This window comes from Trachinotus anak, unplaced genomic scaffold (genome assembly GCF_046630095.1).
Source record: "Trachinotus anak isolate AG129_WGS33_773 ecotype Australia unplaced genomic scaffold, CSIRO_AGI_Tana_v1 ptg000048l, whole genome shotgun sequence".
Lineage (NCBI taxonomy): Eukaryota > Metazoa > Chordata > Actinopteri > Carangiformes > Carangidae > Trachinotus > Trachinotus anak.
This window is the reverse complement of record NW_027273899.1, coordinates 326,978-343,886: the sequence shown is the minus strand read 5'-3', so window position 1 is coordinate 343,886 and position 16,909 is coordinate 326,978. Positions and strand designations below refer to the sequence as shown.

Here is a 16,909-nt window from a genome sequence, read left to right as displayed (position 1 = left end):
ACTCATGAGAACAAGCTCCAACCCCCTTTTCAACAATTCACTACAGAGCTACATTTAGTGTTTTTCTAAATGTATATGTAAAAACAAAATTCTAAATGTATTTCATATACCAACATCAACAAAAGAAAATCTACATTCACAGATTCCTCAGTGTCAGTGCGCACCAATGTGCCCATTCAAAATGTGCCTGTCAGTAGGGACTAATTGTTTGGCGTGCAGCTTTAAATGTGTACATTCAGGCTGTTTGTTTTTTCGTTTGAAACCATGGAACACAGAGTCGTTTTCCATTTTTGTTGCCAGTATTAAAAAGCAAAAAGCAAGAACATTGAATAAGAAGCAATGGTCCAGTTTGGTGTTTGCAAATGACCTTTTTTAATTTTTCCTTGTTAAATTGAGGAATGAATAAATGCATTCAGGTGACACGGAAGTAAAGGTAAATATAATATATAATAAAGGCCAAATGCTAGAATTGCCATTGCCATTCTATAAAGTGTTAAATTATACAAGCACAGACAGTTTGTTTATTTGTCTATTTAAAGAACCCATTAAATTTTGGAGTTAGAGCTGAAATATCTCTAATATGAATAGTCTGATGTACGTTGACACTCTGTCTAGACTCAACCTTAGAGGCTATTAATGTGTAAAATAGTTTCATTATATGAGGTTATGGTTATTTTACATTCAATAATTAAATTAATAGCCTAAAATCTGAGTTGAGCAGGAAGTGGTTTGGTTATTTACAGATGTTCAGTCAGAAATGGAGCAAATCACCATTTCAGTGTGAAGCAGGTCTTAACTACATATTCACACAGTCTCAAATGTTGCAGCAGTGATGCTGCTGCTGCTGCTTTGACCCACAGATCAGATCAGTGTTTCCTGCACAGCAGTGGTTTGTTTTTCATACAGGACATTTATTAGACTGATCATTAAAACACCAGATGGTCACAGAGGTTCAGGATATTTAAAATTATGTGAAGTGATGTAGAGATGAAGGTGTTGACCCTGTGGTGGTGTCACTGTGTCACTGACCCCACCACAGAGTTGGTTCAATCTGAAATGATGAGGTCTGCTCACAGTGACGTGGCTCCACTGTGTCTGTGGCACCACTCAGTGGAAACAAAAGATCAAATATTCAGATTTGGTTTCAATTTATATTGAAGGGACCAATTTCCACCACACCTGAAAATGATCCACAGGTGGACAGGATAGGTATATTGAACCGCACTCTCATTTTACTCTCAGTCAGTCCCCTCAGGTTTAGATCACTCCGTCCTGCTTGGACTTTTTCTGCTGCTTTCTCTGGGCCTGGTCTGTTGGGCCGCAGCAGCATCCATACAGCAGTGCGAAGACCACCAGGGACAGAGTTCCCAGCACAAACACTCCAATGACCACAACACCTCCCAGGGCCCATGGCTCGTGATGCAGCCGATACAGGAACCACTCCACCCAGTCCTCGGGGGATCCTGTGGGTTTGTGCTGCTCAGGTACGCTGCACAGGGGGAGGTAAACCAGATCAAGGATCAGAATCTGGATATTACACCTTTGTAGAGTCCAGAGCCACATTATGTGTTGATGAAACATTGTCTCTAGAAGCCGTGATGCGTCTCATAAGCTGCCATGTTGTTTTCAGCATGCTGCACAGAAATGTGCTGATGTTACAAACTGTTGTCACACAACACTCACCTCTCCAGGGCCATGTCCCGCCAACCGATCCTCACGGCTCAGTGACTCCTAACACAGTGACTGTGCTGAGAACAGATGGCTCCAGCTACTGTTGTGACCCACTCACTGCCCTGCAGCTATTTGAATGCACTTTCCTATGAGTTTATCACAGAGCAGCCTAACCTGCTCTCCAGCAGCTCTGTCCCTCGCTCTGTGGCCTCAGCAGGAAAAACAACAGTTCCTGGTTAATGTTTACTTTAAACGCTGACGTGTGGAGGACGGGCAGGGTCTGGTGATAAGGTGCTGTTCCCACAACACTACTTCACTGATGGGATTTAGAAGTAGATACAGTTAAAAGGATCACACTGTGACAGTGACACCTTCACATCAGATCCTGAGACAGAGAAAATATTTCTCTCTTTAAACAAGTTGAACTTTTATTACAACCGAACATTAGCTCAGAACACTGTCAGTAAAAAGGTGACACCCTTCTCTGTTGCAATATAATCAGAACACATTTATAACTGTCGTACATCAAACCATCAACAGCTCCGATTTACCACTACAGACATTTATGAAACTGGACCTCTGTGGAGCAGCAGGGGGCACTGTGTCTCAGGAAATGTCCAGAACACATACTCAGGTTTGAACGTCTGAATATTTTCCAGTTGTTTTCATGTTCCTGATGAATATCGACACTGAGGCAGTGAGTTTATCTCACTGTGTCACTGAGACACACAGCGTCTCTTTGTCCTCCTCCGTCATTGGCCTTGATGAGTCGCTCCACTCTGCTCATTAATATGGATCCTCGTTTCCTGGCTCCTTCTCCATCATGGACACGTGTCTCCATCCTTCAGTTTTCTCCACTTATCATACACATGTCCCTCTGTGTAACAACGGCCTGTGTGATGAGATGATTAATGAGGATGAGGCTGTCCCCGTCTCCTCCTCAGACGGGCTGCAGAGGCTGGACTCTGGACGCCTGGTATTTTGGCTTTGCACAGCAGCAGCAGTGGACACAGGACAGCAGGATCATGAAGACAAATGTGGCTGAAAGGAGACACAGTGGGGGGGTCAGTGTGTGTTCTGGGGCACAGTTCTGTAACTAAAGCTGCACTAATCTTTAGTTTTTTTAATTAGAGCTGTTTACTTGACACTGAAGGAGATGAAGGAGAGACACTGGAGTTCACATCATCAGGTGACCACACACGACCTCAGTGAATAACACTGTTTTGTATGTGCTGGATATGTGTGTGTGTGTGTGTGTGTGTGTGTGTGTGTGTGTGTGTGTGTGTGTGTGTGTGTCTCAGCTTCATCAGGTGACGTTTCCCCATGTGTTTAAAAAATCAACTGATGCATGTCAACAACATCATGAACATATAACAAAGACCTTCATGATGGACGTGTTTAGTTAACTGAGGAAATAAAACCAAACAGGCCCATTACAACCACGACAGACCCTCTGTACTGTAGGTGGACAGACTTTTTTTGGGGGGGGGTTGACTGTGACTGTGTCTCAAACTGAGGTGACACTGACCAACAAACAGGATGAGCACAAAGAAGGCTCCCAGCTCCAGAGGACTGGCCTGCGGGAGGCCCTGCAGCTTGGTCCACAGCTTCTCCAGAACAGACAGCACCTCCTCCCTCACGTCCATGATCCTCTCAGGTACAGAGCACACACCTCACAGCGCTACACCTGAGGACACAAGATGACACTGGCTGAGTGAGGTGTTCACTGTCTCATGTGAAGCTGCTCTGAATGTAGAAAATGTTCTCTACAGCTCCACCTACAGCTCCACCCGTCACTCCTGTTATTTTATACATCCACCCTGCAATTACCCCTCGAGCATGTGCACCCTAAATACTGAGTACTCACTCATTATAGATCTGCCCCCTAATTAGTCCACTGTGTGTGTGTGTGTGTGTGTGTGTGTGCGTGTGTGTGTCCACACTCAGGAGGCAGGAGGTTCAGTTTAATTATAAACGAGGGAAACTATTTCGGGCCTGGCATTTGAAGACTGAGCCTGTCATCGTCACAGCAGCAGCTGTGTGTGGGTGACGTCCCACAGGACACACAACCGGACACTGAAGACAGTCAGTCACCAGACGGACACTCTGAGTGTGTTAATGAGAAACACAGAGACTCATCTGATTAATGTGAGCCTGGTGTTTCATTTATACACAGTCGGAAGCAGAAGAGGTTTTTAGATCTAGATTATTTATGATTTGACATCTTAATCTAAGGCACAAAGCTCAGCAGAAGATGTACTGAATCAAACCAGGAGGGTTTGATTCAGTACATGGTCACATTAACACAACGTGCAACGTTGCACAACACTAAAAGACAAAAAGACAGCAGATGATAAAACATAGAAATGAAAATAAAACAGAAACCAGTAAGAATTTAACATATGAGAGATGAATTAAGGGCCAAATTAAACAGATCAGCTGTGGTTTAAAATTGTCAGGTATTCCATAGCTTTGGAAAATAGTTAAAAAAGCTGCGCTGCCTGTTTACTTGTGTGTATAATTTTGTGTATTTCAGATCTAAGAGCCAGTGAAGGATTCAATGACAGGGTGTAGTTCATGTGTTCATGCTCTGTCCTCCCTGTTTTAGTTCAAAACAGCACAGCACTGACTGCTTCAGAAGACCAGTGAAAAGAACATCTGGTTTTTCTGCATCTTTATGTGACGTGTGACCATATTTCCTAAGTGATAAAAAGCTCTTTTGGTCACGTTTGTTGTGTGAAGTAAAATTAAATCCAGACTGGTCACCTCTGGTTTAACCTCGGGGGCCAGCTACAGGTATTTCAGCTTTGTCCTTATTTAGTTTCTAGAGGTTATTGGTCATCCAGTTTTTACTGCTGCTGTCTGAGAGGTCAGAGAACACAGGACACCATCATCATCCTCAGGCTCCAGAGGAATATACAGATGCAGGTCATCAGCATAACTGTGATCACTGAGTTTTCAGAGTTTCCTGACACATGATCCCCAGTTGCCTCGAAGAACTTCCAGTTTAAAACTGTCACAGAACCAGAACCAGTTTAAATCAGTCCCAGGGATTCTCTCTGCCTCTATTTTTAGGTGTCTGTCGATCTACTATTACTATTAATAAATCCATTTACATCAATGTAATAAAATAATGAAATACATAAATTAGACTAAATAATAACAACAAAGCAGTGAAGTAGATTTCAACATGTGCATCAAAGGTATCTGAACAGACCAGGTCTGTGAGCTCCACTGGAGCCACAGGCTGAGGTGACAGTTACTGCTGCTGTTAGCTAGTTAGCTTGTTAGCGTGTCAGCTAGTTAGCTCGGCAGGAGTTAAGGAGGTCATGGTTTTAACTAGCTGCTGCCTCATTTAAGTGACAGGCAATGACAAACTAACTCACTACGATGTCGGCTCACCTACGTGGATTTTTCAATTAGAAATAACAGCTAACAATGAAAAAATACATGAGGAAAAGAAGCTTTAGCTAAAGCTAGCCTCGGCTCTCTCAGCAGCTAGGTCAGCCTCCACTTGGTGTAACAGGTTAACTAATGTTCGCCAACAAATCGCCACATGTAATAACATGAAAATACCAGCGGGTCATGTATGAATTAACTCCTCATTAGGAGTCAAACGACAGGTAAAGTGACTGTACCTCAGAGGTCCTGCCGCTGATGTTGCCTAGCAACATCTAATTGACAACAGGAGTCACTAAGGCTTAACACAAATATAACAGGTGGATAATCATTCCTCATCACTGCAGTTTAATACCAGCCCAGTCACTTCACAGAGACCTTCCGGTCCCGTGATGAGCTGCAGCATCAGTCCTCAGCTCCAGCACTGCAGCCTCGCTGCTCACACATCACCACAGCACAAGGCTCCAGTTAAAGGCTACTGGAGCACCCAACTTTAAACATTTAAACATTTCAAAGGAACAATGTTTCTGACTGTAGAGCCTGCAGAACAAACAGACTGCAGAACCTGCAGAACAAACAGACTGCAGAACAAACAGACTGTAGAACAAACAGACTGCAGAACAAACAGACTGCAGAACAAACAGACTGCAGAACCTGCAGAACAAACAGACTGCAGAACCTGCAGAACAAACAGACTGCAGAACAAACAGACTGCAGAACAAACAGACTGTGGAACAAACAGACTCTAGAACAAACAGACTGTAGAACAAACAGACTGCAGAACCTGCAGAACAAACAGACTGCAGAACAAACAGACTGTAGAACAAACAGACTGCAGAACCTGCAGAACAAACAGACTGCAGAACCTGCAGAACAAACAGACTGCAGAACAAACAGACTGCAGAACCTGCAGAACAAACAGACTGCAGAACCTGCAGAACAAACAGACTGCAGAACAAACAGACTGCAGAACAAACAGACTGTGGAACAAACAGACTCTAGAACAAACAGACTGTAGAACAAACAGACTGCAGAACCTGCAGAACAAACAGACTGCAGAACAAACAGACTGCAGAACCTGCAGAACAAACAGACTGCAGAACAAACAGACTGCAGAACCTGCAGAACAAACAGACTGTAGAACAAACAGACTGCAAAACCTGCAGAACAAACAGACTGCAGAACAAACAGACTGCAAAACCTGCAGAACAAACAGACTGCAGAACAAACAGACTGCAGAACAAACAGACTGCGGAACAAACAGACTGCAGAACCTGCAGAACAAACAGACTGCAGAACCTGCAAAACAAACAGACTGCGGAACAAACAGACTGCAGAACAAACAGACTGTAGAACCTGCAGAACAAACAGACTGCAGAACAAACAGACTGCAGAACCTGCAGAACAAACAGACTGCAGAACAAACAGACTGCAGAACCTGCAGAACAAACAGACTGCAGAACAAACAGACTGCAGAACAAACAGACTGTGGAACAAACAGACTGTAGAACAAACAGACTGTGGAACAAACAGACTGTAGAACAAACAGACTGTAGAACCTGTAGAACAAACAGACTGTAGAACAAACAGACTGCAGAACCTGCAGAACAAACAGACTGCAGAACAAACAGACTGTAGAACAAACAGACTGCAGAACCTGCAGAACAAACAGACTGCAGAACAAACAGACTGCAGAACCTGCAGAACAAACAGACTGCAGAACAAACAGACTGCAGAACAAACAGACTGTAGAACCTGCAGAACAAACAGACTGCAGAACAAACAGACTGCAAAACCTGCAGAACAAACAGACTGCAGAACAAACAGACTGTAGAACCTGTAGAACAAACAGACTGTAGAACAAACAGACTGCAGAACAAACAGACTGCAGAACAAACAGACTGTAGAACCTGTAGAACAAACAGACTGTAGAACAAACAGACTGCAGAACAAACAGACTGTAGAACCTGTAGAACAAACAGACTGTAGAACAAACAAACTGTAGAACAAACAGACTGTAGAACAAACAAACTGTAGAACAAACAGACTGCAGAACAAACAGACTGTAGAACAAACAAACTGTAGAACCTGTAGAACAAACAGACTGTAGAACAAACAGACTGTGGAACCTGGAGAACAAACAGACTGTAGAACCTGGAGAACAAACAGACTGTAGACCAAACAGACTGTGGAACCTGGAGAACAAACAGACTGTAGAACCTGGAGAACAAACAGACTGTAGAACAAACAGACTGTGGAACCTGGAGAACAAACAGACTGTAGAACCTGGAGAACAAACAGACTGTAGACCAAACAGACTGTGGAACCTGGAGAACAAACAGACTGTAGAACAAACAGACTGTGGAACCTGGAGAACAAACAGACTGTAGACCAAACAGACTGTGGAACCTGGAGAACAAACAGACTGTAGAACAAACAGACTGTGGAACCTGGAGAACAAACAGACTGTAGAACCTGGAGAACAAACAGACTGCAGAACAAACAGACTGCAAAACCTGCAGAACAAACAGACTGTAGAACAAACAGACTGTAGAACCTGTAGAACAAACAGACTGTAGAACAAACAGACTGCAGAACAAACAGACTGCAGAACAAACAGACTGTAGAACCTGTAGAACAAACAGACTGTAGAACAAACAGACTGCAGAACAAACAGACTGTAGAACCTGTAGAACAAACAGACTGTAGAACAAACAAACTGTAGAACAAACAGACTGTAGAACAAACAAACTGTAGAACAAACAGACTGCAGAACAAACAGACTGTAGAACAAACAAACTGTAGAACCTGTAGAACAAACAGACTGTAGAACAAACAGACTGTGGAACCTGGAGAACAAACAGACTGTAGAACCTGGAGAACAAACAGACTGTAGACCAAACAGACTGTGGAACCTGGAGAACAAACAGACTGTAGAACCTGGAGAACAAACAGACTGTAGAACAAACAGACTGTGGAACCTGGAGAACAAACAGACTGTAGAACCTGGAGAACAAACAGACTGTAGACCAAACAGACTGTGGAACCTGGAGAACAAACAGACTGTAGAACAAACAGACTGTGGAACCTGGAGAACAAACAGACTGTAGACCAAACAGACTGTGGAACCTGGAGAACAAACAGACTGTAGAACAAACAGACTGTGGAACCTGGAGAACAAACAGACTGTAGAACCTGGAGAACAAACAGACTGTAGACCAAACAGACTGTGGAACCTGGAGAACAAACAGACTGTAGAACCTGTAGAACAAACAGACTGTAGAACAAACAGACTGTGGAACCTGGAGAACAAACAGACTGTAGAACAAACAGACTGTGGAACCTGGAGAACAAACAGACTGTAGAACCTGGAGAACAAACAGACTGTAGAACAAACAGACTGTGGAACCTGGAGAACAAACAGACTGTAGAACCTGGAGAACAAACAGACTGTAGACCAAACAGACTGTGGAACCTGGAGAACAAACAGACTGTAGAACCTGGAGAACAAACAGACTGTAGAACAAACAGACTGTGGAACCTGGAGAACAAACAGACTGTAGAACCTGGAGAACAAACAGACTGTAGACCAAACAGACTGTGGAACCTGGAGAACAAACAGACTGTAGAACAAACAGACTGTGGAACCTGGAGAACAAACAGACTGTAGACCAAACAGACTGTGGAACCTGGAGAACAAACAGACTGTAGAACAAACAGACTGTGGAACCTGGAGAACAAACAGACTGTAGAACCTGGAGAACAAACAGACTGTAGACCAAACAGACTGTGGAACCTGGAGAACAAACAGACTGTAGAACAAACAGACTGTGGAACCTGGAGAACAAACAGACTGTAGACCAAACAGACTGTGGAACCTGGAGAACAAACAGACTGTAGAACAAACAGACTGTGGAACCTGGAGAACAAACAGACTGTAGAACCTGGAGAACAAACAGACTGTAGACCAAACAGACTGTGGAACCTGGAGAACAAACAGACTGTAGAACCTGTAGAACAAACAGACTGTAGAACAAACAGACTGTGGAACCTGGAGAACAAACAGACTGTAGAACAAACAGACTGTGGAACCTGGAGAACAAACAGACTGTAGAACAAACAGACTGTAGAACAAACAGACTGCAGAACAAACAGACTGTAGAACCTGTAGAACAAACAGACTGTAGAACAAACAAACTGTAGAACAAACAGACTGTAGAACAAACAAACTGTAGAACAAACAGACTGCAGAACAAACAGACTGTAGAACAAACAAACTGTAGAACCTGTAGAACAAACAGACTGTAGAACAAACAGACTGTGGAACCTGGAGAACAAACAGACTGTAGAACCTGGAGAACAAACAGACTGTAGACCAAACAGACTGTGGAACCTGGAGAACAAACAGACTGTAGAACCTGGAGAACAAACAGACTGTAGAACAAACAGACTGTGGAACCTGGAGAACAAACAGACTGTAGAACCTGGAGAACAAACAGACTGTAGACCAAACAGACTGTGGAACCTGGAGAACAAACAGACTGTAGAACAAACAGACTGTGGAACCTGGAGAACAAACAGACTGTAGACCAAACAGACTGTGGAACCTGGAGAACAAACAGACTGTAGAACAAACAGACTGTGGAACCTGGAGAACAAACAGACTGTAGAACCTGGAGAACAAACAGACTGTAGACCAAACAGACTGTGGAACCTGGAGAACAAACAGACTGTAGAACCTGTAGAACAAACAGACTGTAGAACAAACAGACTGTGGAACCTGGAGAACAAACAGACTGTAGAACAAACAGACTGTGGAACCTGGAGAACAAACAGACTGTAGAACCTGGAGAACAAACAGACTGTAGACCAAACAGACTGTGGAACCTGGAGAACAAACAGACTGTAGAACCCAGAGAACAAACAGACTGTAGAACAAACAGACTGTAGAACCCAGAGAACAAACAGACTGTAAGAACCTGGAGAACAAACAGACTGTGGAACCTGAAGAACAAACAGACTGTGGAACCTGGAGAACAAACAGACTGTAGAACCTGGAGAACAGACTGTGAATATGATGATAGAAATGAACATAAAAACAACTGAATCAACAACAGGAGCTGTTGACGTTCTTCTTTTTCTTTTTTGTCGTCAGTGATGAAGTTTGGTCGTGATAAACACGTCAAACGTTTAAAAGTAAAGGAACCTTTTATTTCTAACCCTTCAAACACAGACCTCAGATCAGGTCGCGGTCTCTGCTTTAACGAACATCATCATCGTCAGGACACTGACAGGTTCAGACAGACTGACAGTGGAGCAGCTGACTGTGACTGTCTTTTTCTCCTGTGATCAGTGTCTGGGCCGTCAGATTTTCAAAATAAAAGGAAATTCATTCACTGACTAAAAGCTTTGTTTCACAGTAAGAGTACTTCATAGAAATGTAGTACAATAATTGTTTTTAAGTGTCGGGAGGAAAAGTCAGAAGTTTACAATAAAACCTTAACATGTCTAACTGGCACTAACTCTGCACTTTTTGATGCACTTCCTTTTACAATCTCCCAGCACTTATTGAACAGATGTGGAACCTAATACTCACATGAAGGTTTCCCACTGCACTGAAGCTTTACTATTGTCCTTCACTTGCAAGTCGCTTTAGATAAAAGCGTCTGACAGATGAATAAATGTAAATGTAAAATAATACTCAGGTACAGAGACTGGGAAAATATATGTAAGTACAGTACTCAAGTAAATGTACTTAGTTACTATCCACCCTGTATACTATACTGTATTGTACTATACTGTACTATACTTTACTATGCTATATACCATATTGTAGTATGCTATAATATACCATATACTGTACTATACTATAATATAACATACTATACTATATACTGCACTATACTCTACTATACTATTCAATAGCATAGATTATACTATAGCGTTCTATACTATACTATAGCATACATTATACTATAATGAATGATACTATACTATACTTAACTATATTATACTATAGCATATACTGAAATATAATATATACTATAAACTATACCTATCTCAAAAACAGAAACACAGACATGATATTCATTAAAACAGAACAAACTCACTCAGGTGTTGAACTTCTCGTGTTGTGTATTGTTTCAGGAAGTGTATTTGTGTGACAGCAGACAAACTGCCACCTCACAGTTACACTTTTTTCTTTTTCCTGTGGTTGGCATGTTGACTGTGGTTTGGTTTAGAGATGAAACGGCAGCATTAGACATAGTGGGTTTTTAATGTCTGTTCAGTTCCAATAACAACTGTTCAGTATTTCCTCAGAAGAGCAGGACTGTAGCTGCACATACATACACATGTACGTACACTGTTGCTCATGGCTGTGTATATTCTTGTTTGGTTTTCTGGCCCCTCCAGCTGATGATGAAATCTGAACCACCTGCCAGAGCTGGTCTGAGGACTGAGCTCTGCTGCTGGTGCTCTGTGCTCTGAGGCTCCTCTGGTCTTTGTCCACTGCACTCACACTCTGGTTCACAGCTGAACACAGTCAGAGATCAGCTCAGCTCCGTCAGGACGTCTGTACAGCTGCTGTAAACACTTGGTTTGTGTCGTGTTGGACAGACAGTGTTGGAGAGTAAAGTGAGTGTGAGCTCTTACCTCTCAGTGAATGTCACTGTTCTCTGTTCTCCGAAAGGAGAACAAAGTCAGACCCACAGTGGTTCTCAGACCTCCTCCCGTCCTCTCACTGCTCTCCTTGGTTCCTCTGAGGTCAGTTTCGGGTGGTGCCTGCTGGTCTCAGACCCTTCATCCGATCAGCCTGTTCTGGATCAGACTCAGACCTGGATGTGTGGAAGTGATCTGACTCTGAGCCGATCAGCAGCGACTCCTTCTGCAGCGTCTGCTCACTTTCTCCGACTTTGACTAACTCCTGCTCTCAGGGAGTTTGTGTACCCCCTCCCTTTCCTCCTCCTCTTTCAATCCCCCTCCCTCTCCTCCAAACACCTCCCAGATCCACTGGTTCACTGCTGCTTGTCTCTCTCTCTCTCCCCCGCTCCCTCTGTCCTGTCTGTACATCTGAACACTCGCTCACTGTTTCTCTCTCTCCACAGACCAGCTGTGCCAGGGCCTCTCTTTGTCTTTAGTCACCGTGGAGACGAGGCTCCGTCTGAAAGGAGCAGGGGGTGGTGTGTGTATATGTGTGTGTGTGTGTGTGTGTGTGTGTGTGTGTGTTGTGTGTGTGTGTGTTCATCCATCTGGTGTCCCACCAGCTGACTCCCATAATTCTCAGCAGCATGTACGTCTGCAGCAGCAGTTGATTCATCCCTGGTTGTGTCCTGAACACAGGAAGTCACAGACTGATCCAGTGGAGACTGGTTCTCCTCCATCAGAGGTGGTGTCTCCAGAGAGGGTCTCACCGAGAACCACAGACACAACAGCCAGGTTCCTCCTTCACTTAGGACTCCTCTGTTTTCTGAAACAGTGCGTGTTCCTCTGGTTCCTCTGGTGTGTGTTCCTCTGGTGTTTGTTCCTCTGGTGTGTGTTCCTCTGGAGTGTGTTCCTCTGGTTCCTCTGGAGTGTGTTCCTCTGGTGTGTGTTCCTCTGGTTCCTGTGGTGTGTGTTCCTCTGGTTCCTCTGGTGTGTGTTCCTCTGGTTCCTCTGGTGTGTGTTCCTCTGGTTCCTCTGGAGTGTGTTCCTCTGGTTCCTCTGGAGTGTGTTCCTCTGGTTCCTCTGGTGTGTGTTCCTCTGGTTCCTGTGGTGTGTGTTCCTCTGGCGTGTGTTCCTCTGGTTCCTCTGGTGTGTGTTCCTCTGGTGTTTGTTCCTCTGGTGTGTGTTCCTCTGGAGTGTGTTCCTCTGGTGTGTGTTCCTCTGGTTCCTCTGGTGTGTGTTCCTCTGGTTCCTCTGGTGTGTGTTCCTCTGGTTCCTCTGGAGTGTGTTCCTCTAGTTCCTGTGGTGTGTGTTCCTCTGGTTCCTGTGGTGTGTGTTCCTCTGGTTCCTCTGGAGTGTGTTCCTCTGGAGTGTGTTCCTCTGGTTCCTCTGGTGTGTGTTCCTCTGGTTCCTCTGGAGTGTGTTCCTCTGGTTCCTGTGGTGTGTGTTCCTCTGGTGTGTGTTCCTCTGGTTCCTCTGGAGTGTGTTCCTCTGGTTCCTGTGGTGTGTGTTCCTCTGGTGTGTGTTCCTCTGGTTCCTCTGGAGTGTGTTCCTCTGGTTCCTGTGGTGTGTGTTCCTCTGGTTCCTCTGGAGTGTGTTCCTCTGGTTCCTGTGGTGTGTGTTCCTCTGGTGTGTGTTCCTCTGGTTCCTCTGGAGTGTGTTCCTCTGGTTCCTGTGGTGTGTGTTCCTCTGGTGTGTGTTCCTCTGGAGTGTGTTCCTCTGGAGTGTGTTCCTCTGGTTCCTGTGGTGTGTGTTCCTCTGGTTCCTCTGGAGTGTGTTCCTCTGGTTCCTGTGGTGTGTGTTCCTCTGGTTCCTGTGGTGTGTGTTCCTCTGGTTCCTCTGGAGTGTGTTCCTCTGGTGTGTGTTCCTCTGGTTCCTGTGGTGTGTGTTCCTCTGGTTCCTCTGGTGTGTGTTCCTCTGGTTCCTCTGGAGTGTGTTCCTCTGGTTCCTCTGGTGTGTGTTCCTCTGGTTCCTCTGGAGTGTGTTCCTCTGGTTCCTCTGGTGTGTGTTCCTCTGGAGTGTGTTCCTCTGGTGTGTGTTCCTCTGGTTCCTGTGGTGTGTGTTCCTCTGGTTCCTCTGGAGTGTGTTCCTCTGGTTCCTGTGGTGTGTGTTCCTCTGGTGTGTGTTCCTCTGGTTCCTCTGGAGTGTGTTCCTCTGGTTCCTGTGGTGTGTGTTCCTCTGGTGTGTGTTCCTCTGGAGTGTGTTCCTCTGGAGTGTGTTCCTCTGGTTCCTGTGGTGTGTGTTCCTCTGGTTCCTCTGGAGTGTGTTCCTCTGGTTCCTGTGGTGTGTGTTCCTCTGGTTCCTGTGGTGTGTGTTCCTCTGGTTCCTCTGGAGTGTGTTCCTCTGGTGTGTGTTCCTCTGGTTCCTGTGGTGTGTGTTCCTCTGGTTCCTCTGGTGTGTGTTCCTCTGGTTCCTCTGGAGTGTGTTCCTCTGGTTCCTCTGGTGTGTGTTCCTCTGGTTCCTCTGGAGTGTGTTCCTCTGGTTCCTCTGGTGTGTGTTCCTCTGGAGTGTGTTCCTCTGGTGTGTGTTCCTCTGGTTCCTCTGGAGTGTGTTCCTCTGGTTCCTCTGGTGTGTGTTCCTCTGGTTCCTCTGGAGTGTGTTCCTCTGGTGTGTGTTCCTCTGGTTCCTCTGGTGTGTGTTCCTCTGGTTCCTCTGGAGTGTGTTCCTCTGGTTCCTCTGGAGTGTGTTCCTCTGGTTCCTCTGGAGTGTGTTCCTCTGGTGTGTGTTCCTCTGGTTCCTCTGGTGTGTGTTCCTCTGGTTCCTCTGGAGTGTGTTCCTCTGGTTCCTCTGGAGTGTGTTCCTCTGGTTCCTCTGGAGTGTGTTCCTCTGGTTCCTCTGGTGTGTGTTCCTCTGGAGTGTGTTCCTCTGGTGTGTGTTCCTCTGGTTCCTCTGGAGTGTGTTCCTCTGGTTCCTCTGGTGTGTGTTCCTCTGGTTCCTCTGGAGTGTGTTCCTCTGGTGTGTGTTCCTCTGGTTCCTCTGGTGTGTGTTCCTCTGGTTCCTCTGGAGTGTGTTCCTCTGGTTCCTCTGGAGTGTGTTCCTCTGGTGATGTTGAACCATACATGTGTTAGCAGACACACACACACAGTTGTGTACCTGGTGACCACACAAATCTGATGTTCAGGTCAGTGACACAGACACAACACTGACGTGAACCTCGTGGAGTCACTATGGAAGACATGTCAGCTAACTGTTAGCATTAGCATTAGCATTCATCACACTGTCTCTGCACCATCTGGTTCTTTAGCTGCTAAACGCTCGTTAGTTATATTCACTAGTTAGCTGTTAGTTGGCGGTTGACCTCTGAGGGTCAGGTGGTTCAGTGGGTCAAGATCAGAGACAAAAACCACATCATGACAGTGACCCAAGCTGTGGACTGGGACCAAAACACTGAGCTGAAAGACACTAACATGCTACATAGAACTGAGGTGAACTGAGTCAAATGATAATTAAACATATTTATTAAAACTGCTTCAAATGTTTTTTCATGACATCACCAACTGTTGATTCAGTTAATTGTAGTGAATTAACTCTGTCTTCACACTGTTATCTCCTCAGCTCATCATCACTGACCCAGGACCAGGAACCTTTATATCTGTCCTCCGAGGGTCAGCCACTGAGGGTGGAGAACAGTCTGGGTCAAAGGTCATGGGAGGTGGTAGGTAGGCAGACTCAGCAGACGTGGTGGTTTCTCAGAGGGGAATTTTCATATTTACAGTGCTCTCACATGAGACTCAAGCTTAATGACACCAAAACAAAAAGACAAAATAATGACTCAGTAAACGAACCAATGACAGATTAAATGAAGGGAAGGTGTTCACAGGTAACCTGCTGCAGCCGGAACCACAGCCTGTCCCACACAGCAACACCAAGAACTCACACAACACTCTTTTACCCCTGCAGGTTGGACCCAAACACAGGAAGAAACAAACCTGTTCAAACCTGGGACACAATAAAAGTAACTGAAAGTAACTTGTGACTGTGTTGACTTCAGTCTGCTGAACTGTAACACAATGTTAACACAAACCAACAATGTTACAAAAGCAATGGTAAGTGACTGTAGCTGGAACCTGGTGTTGTGTATTAGAAACATGTTCTGTAGAGTCAGTGTGCGTGAGTGTGTGTCACCCACTGTCACTGAAGGTCCTCAGTGTAAATCCACCTCAGATCAGACGACTGTGTGTGTGTGTGTGTGTGTGTGTGTGTGTGTGTGTGTGAGTATATCACTGAAGAACAGGGTCAGTGGTTTGTGAGTCACATCGAGCCGTTGTCCTGTGAGGGAGTCTTCCTCAGACTCACCTTCACCCTCTGACCCCTGATCCAGACCCAGACGGACACAGAGAGCTGATCAGCTGTGAGTTCACACAACTCACAAACTCACAAACTCACAAACACACATCACACAACACACAAACACATTTTACAAATATTGATAATATAGAAAAAAATTGGCCCCTCTCTGTGTTTCTCTGTCTGAACAACAGACTGTTTTGTGTGTCTGGGTCTGAGAACATGTTGTGTTGTGGTTCTCCCTCAGTGAGCTGGTGAAGCAGGAGAACCTGTGGGCTTCTAAAGAGGGAGCTGAGGAGTCAAACACAGAGTCTGGTTCAACTGTCTTCATCTCCGACTCAGATCAGATCAGAAGATTGCTCTGATGTTACTCTGTGATGTTACTAATCCACAGGGGGGCCCACACCGCTTCATTCAGACATCAGAAGGATGTGGTTGCGTCCTGTGCGACACCAGTTCGCCCTCCGGTGGTGTAATCACACATCACACTGTCTGGAGCAGCAGAGTCAGGATAATGTCACCGCAGCTCCTGTACCTGCTGTTTCAGGACCGAACTACTCATCATCACATCACAGAGCAACAGTCAGACACTCACACGTCACATGACTTATGATCTAATCATATTCAATCAGACACTTCCTGGTTGACATTAAAAAAACTCTGTAGACAAACATGTTATTGTAGCTGCTGAACCAGCTGCACACATTTACCAACAATTAGCATTAGCATTAGCAGGTAGCATTACATAGTGACGACAAGAGGAGACAAACATGAATGATTTTAGATGGAAGGAGCAGGTGTGTGGAGGAGGAGCAGGAGCAGGAGCAGGAGCAGGAGGAGGAGCAGGAGCAGGAGCAGGTGTGGTTTATGTAGAGCAGGCGTGTGGAGGAGGAGCAGGAGCAGGAGGAGG

At 45.1% G+C, this 16,909-nt stretch overlaps 1 protein-coding gene across 4 annotated transcripts; it reads right to left on the bottom strand.

The window, feature by feature from the left end:
* Window positions 1-348: 348 nt before the first annotated feature.
* LOC139615323 (uncharacterized) lies at window positions 349-12,015 on the bottom strand. Of its 4 annotated transcripts, none has more exons than XR_011687342.1 (4): window positions 11,725-12,015; window positions 3,200-3,358; window positions 1,684-2,712; window positions 349-1,489 (listed from the first exon to the last, which is right to left on the bottom strand). XR_011687342.1 is itself a non-coding variant. In XM_071473170.1 (2 exons), exons 1-2 carry the CDS (start codon window positions 1,695-1,697, stop codon window positions 1,258-1,260), a joined length of 246 nt encoding a protein of 81 aa, XP_071329271.1. In that variant the 5' UTR covers window positions 1,698-1,909; the 3' UTR covers window positions 349-1,257. The 4 variants fall into 4 exon arrangements, 1 of the variants encoding a protein (XP_071329271.1); XR_011687341.1 differs by lacking the exon at window positions 11,725-12,015 and adding an exon at window positions 5,310-5,534; XR_011687343.1 differs by lacking the exon at window positions 11,725-12,015 and adding an exon at window positions 5,074-5,246.
* Window positions 12,016-16,909: the final 4,894 nt, after the last annotated feature.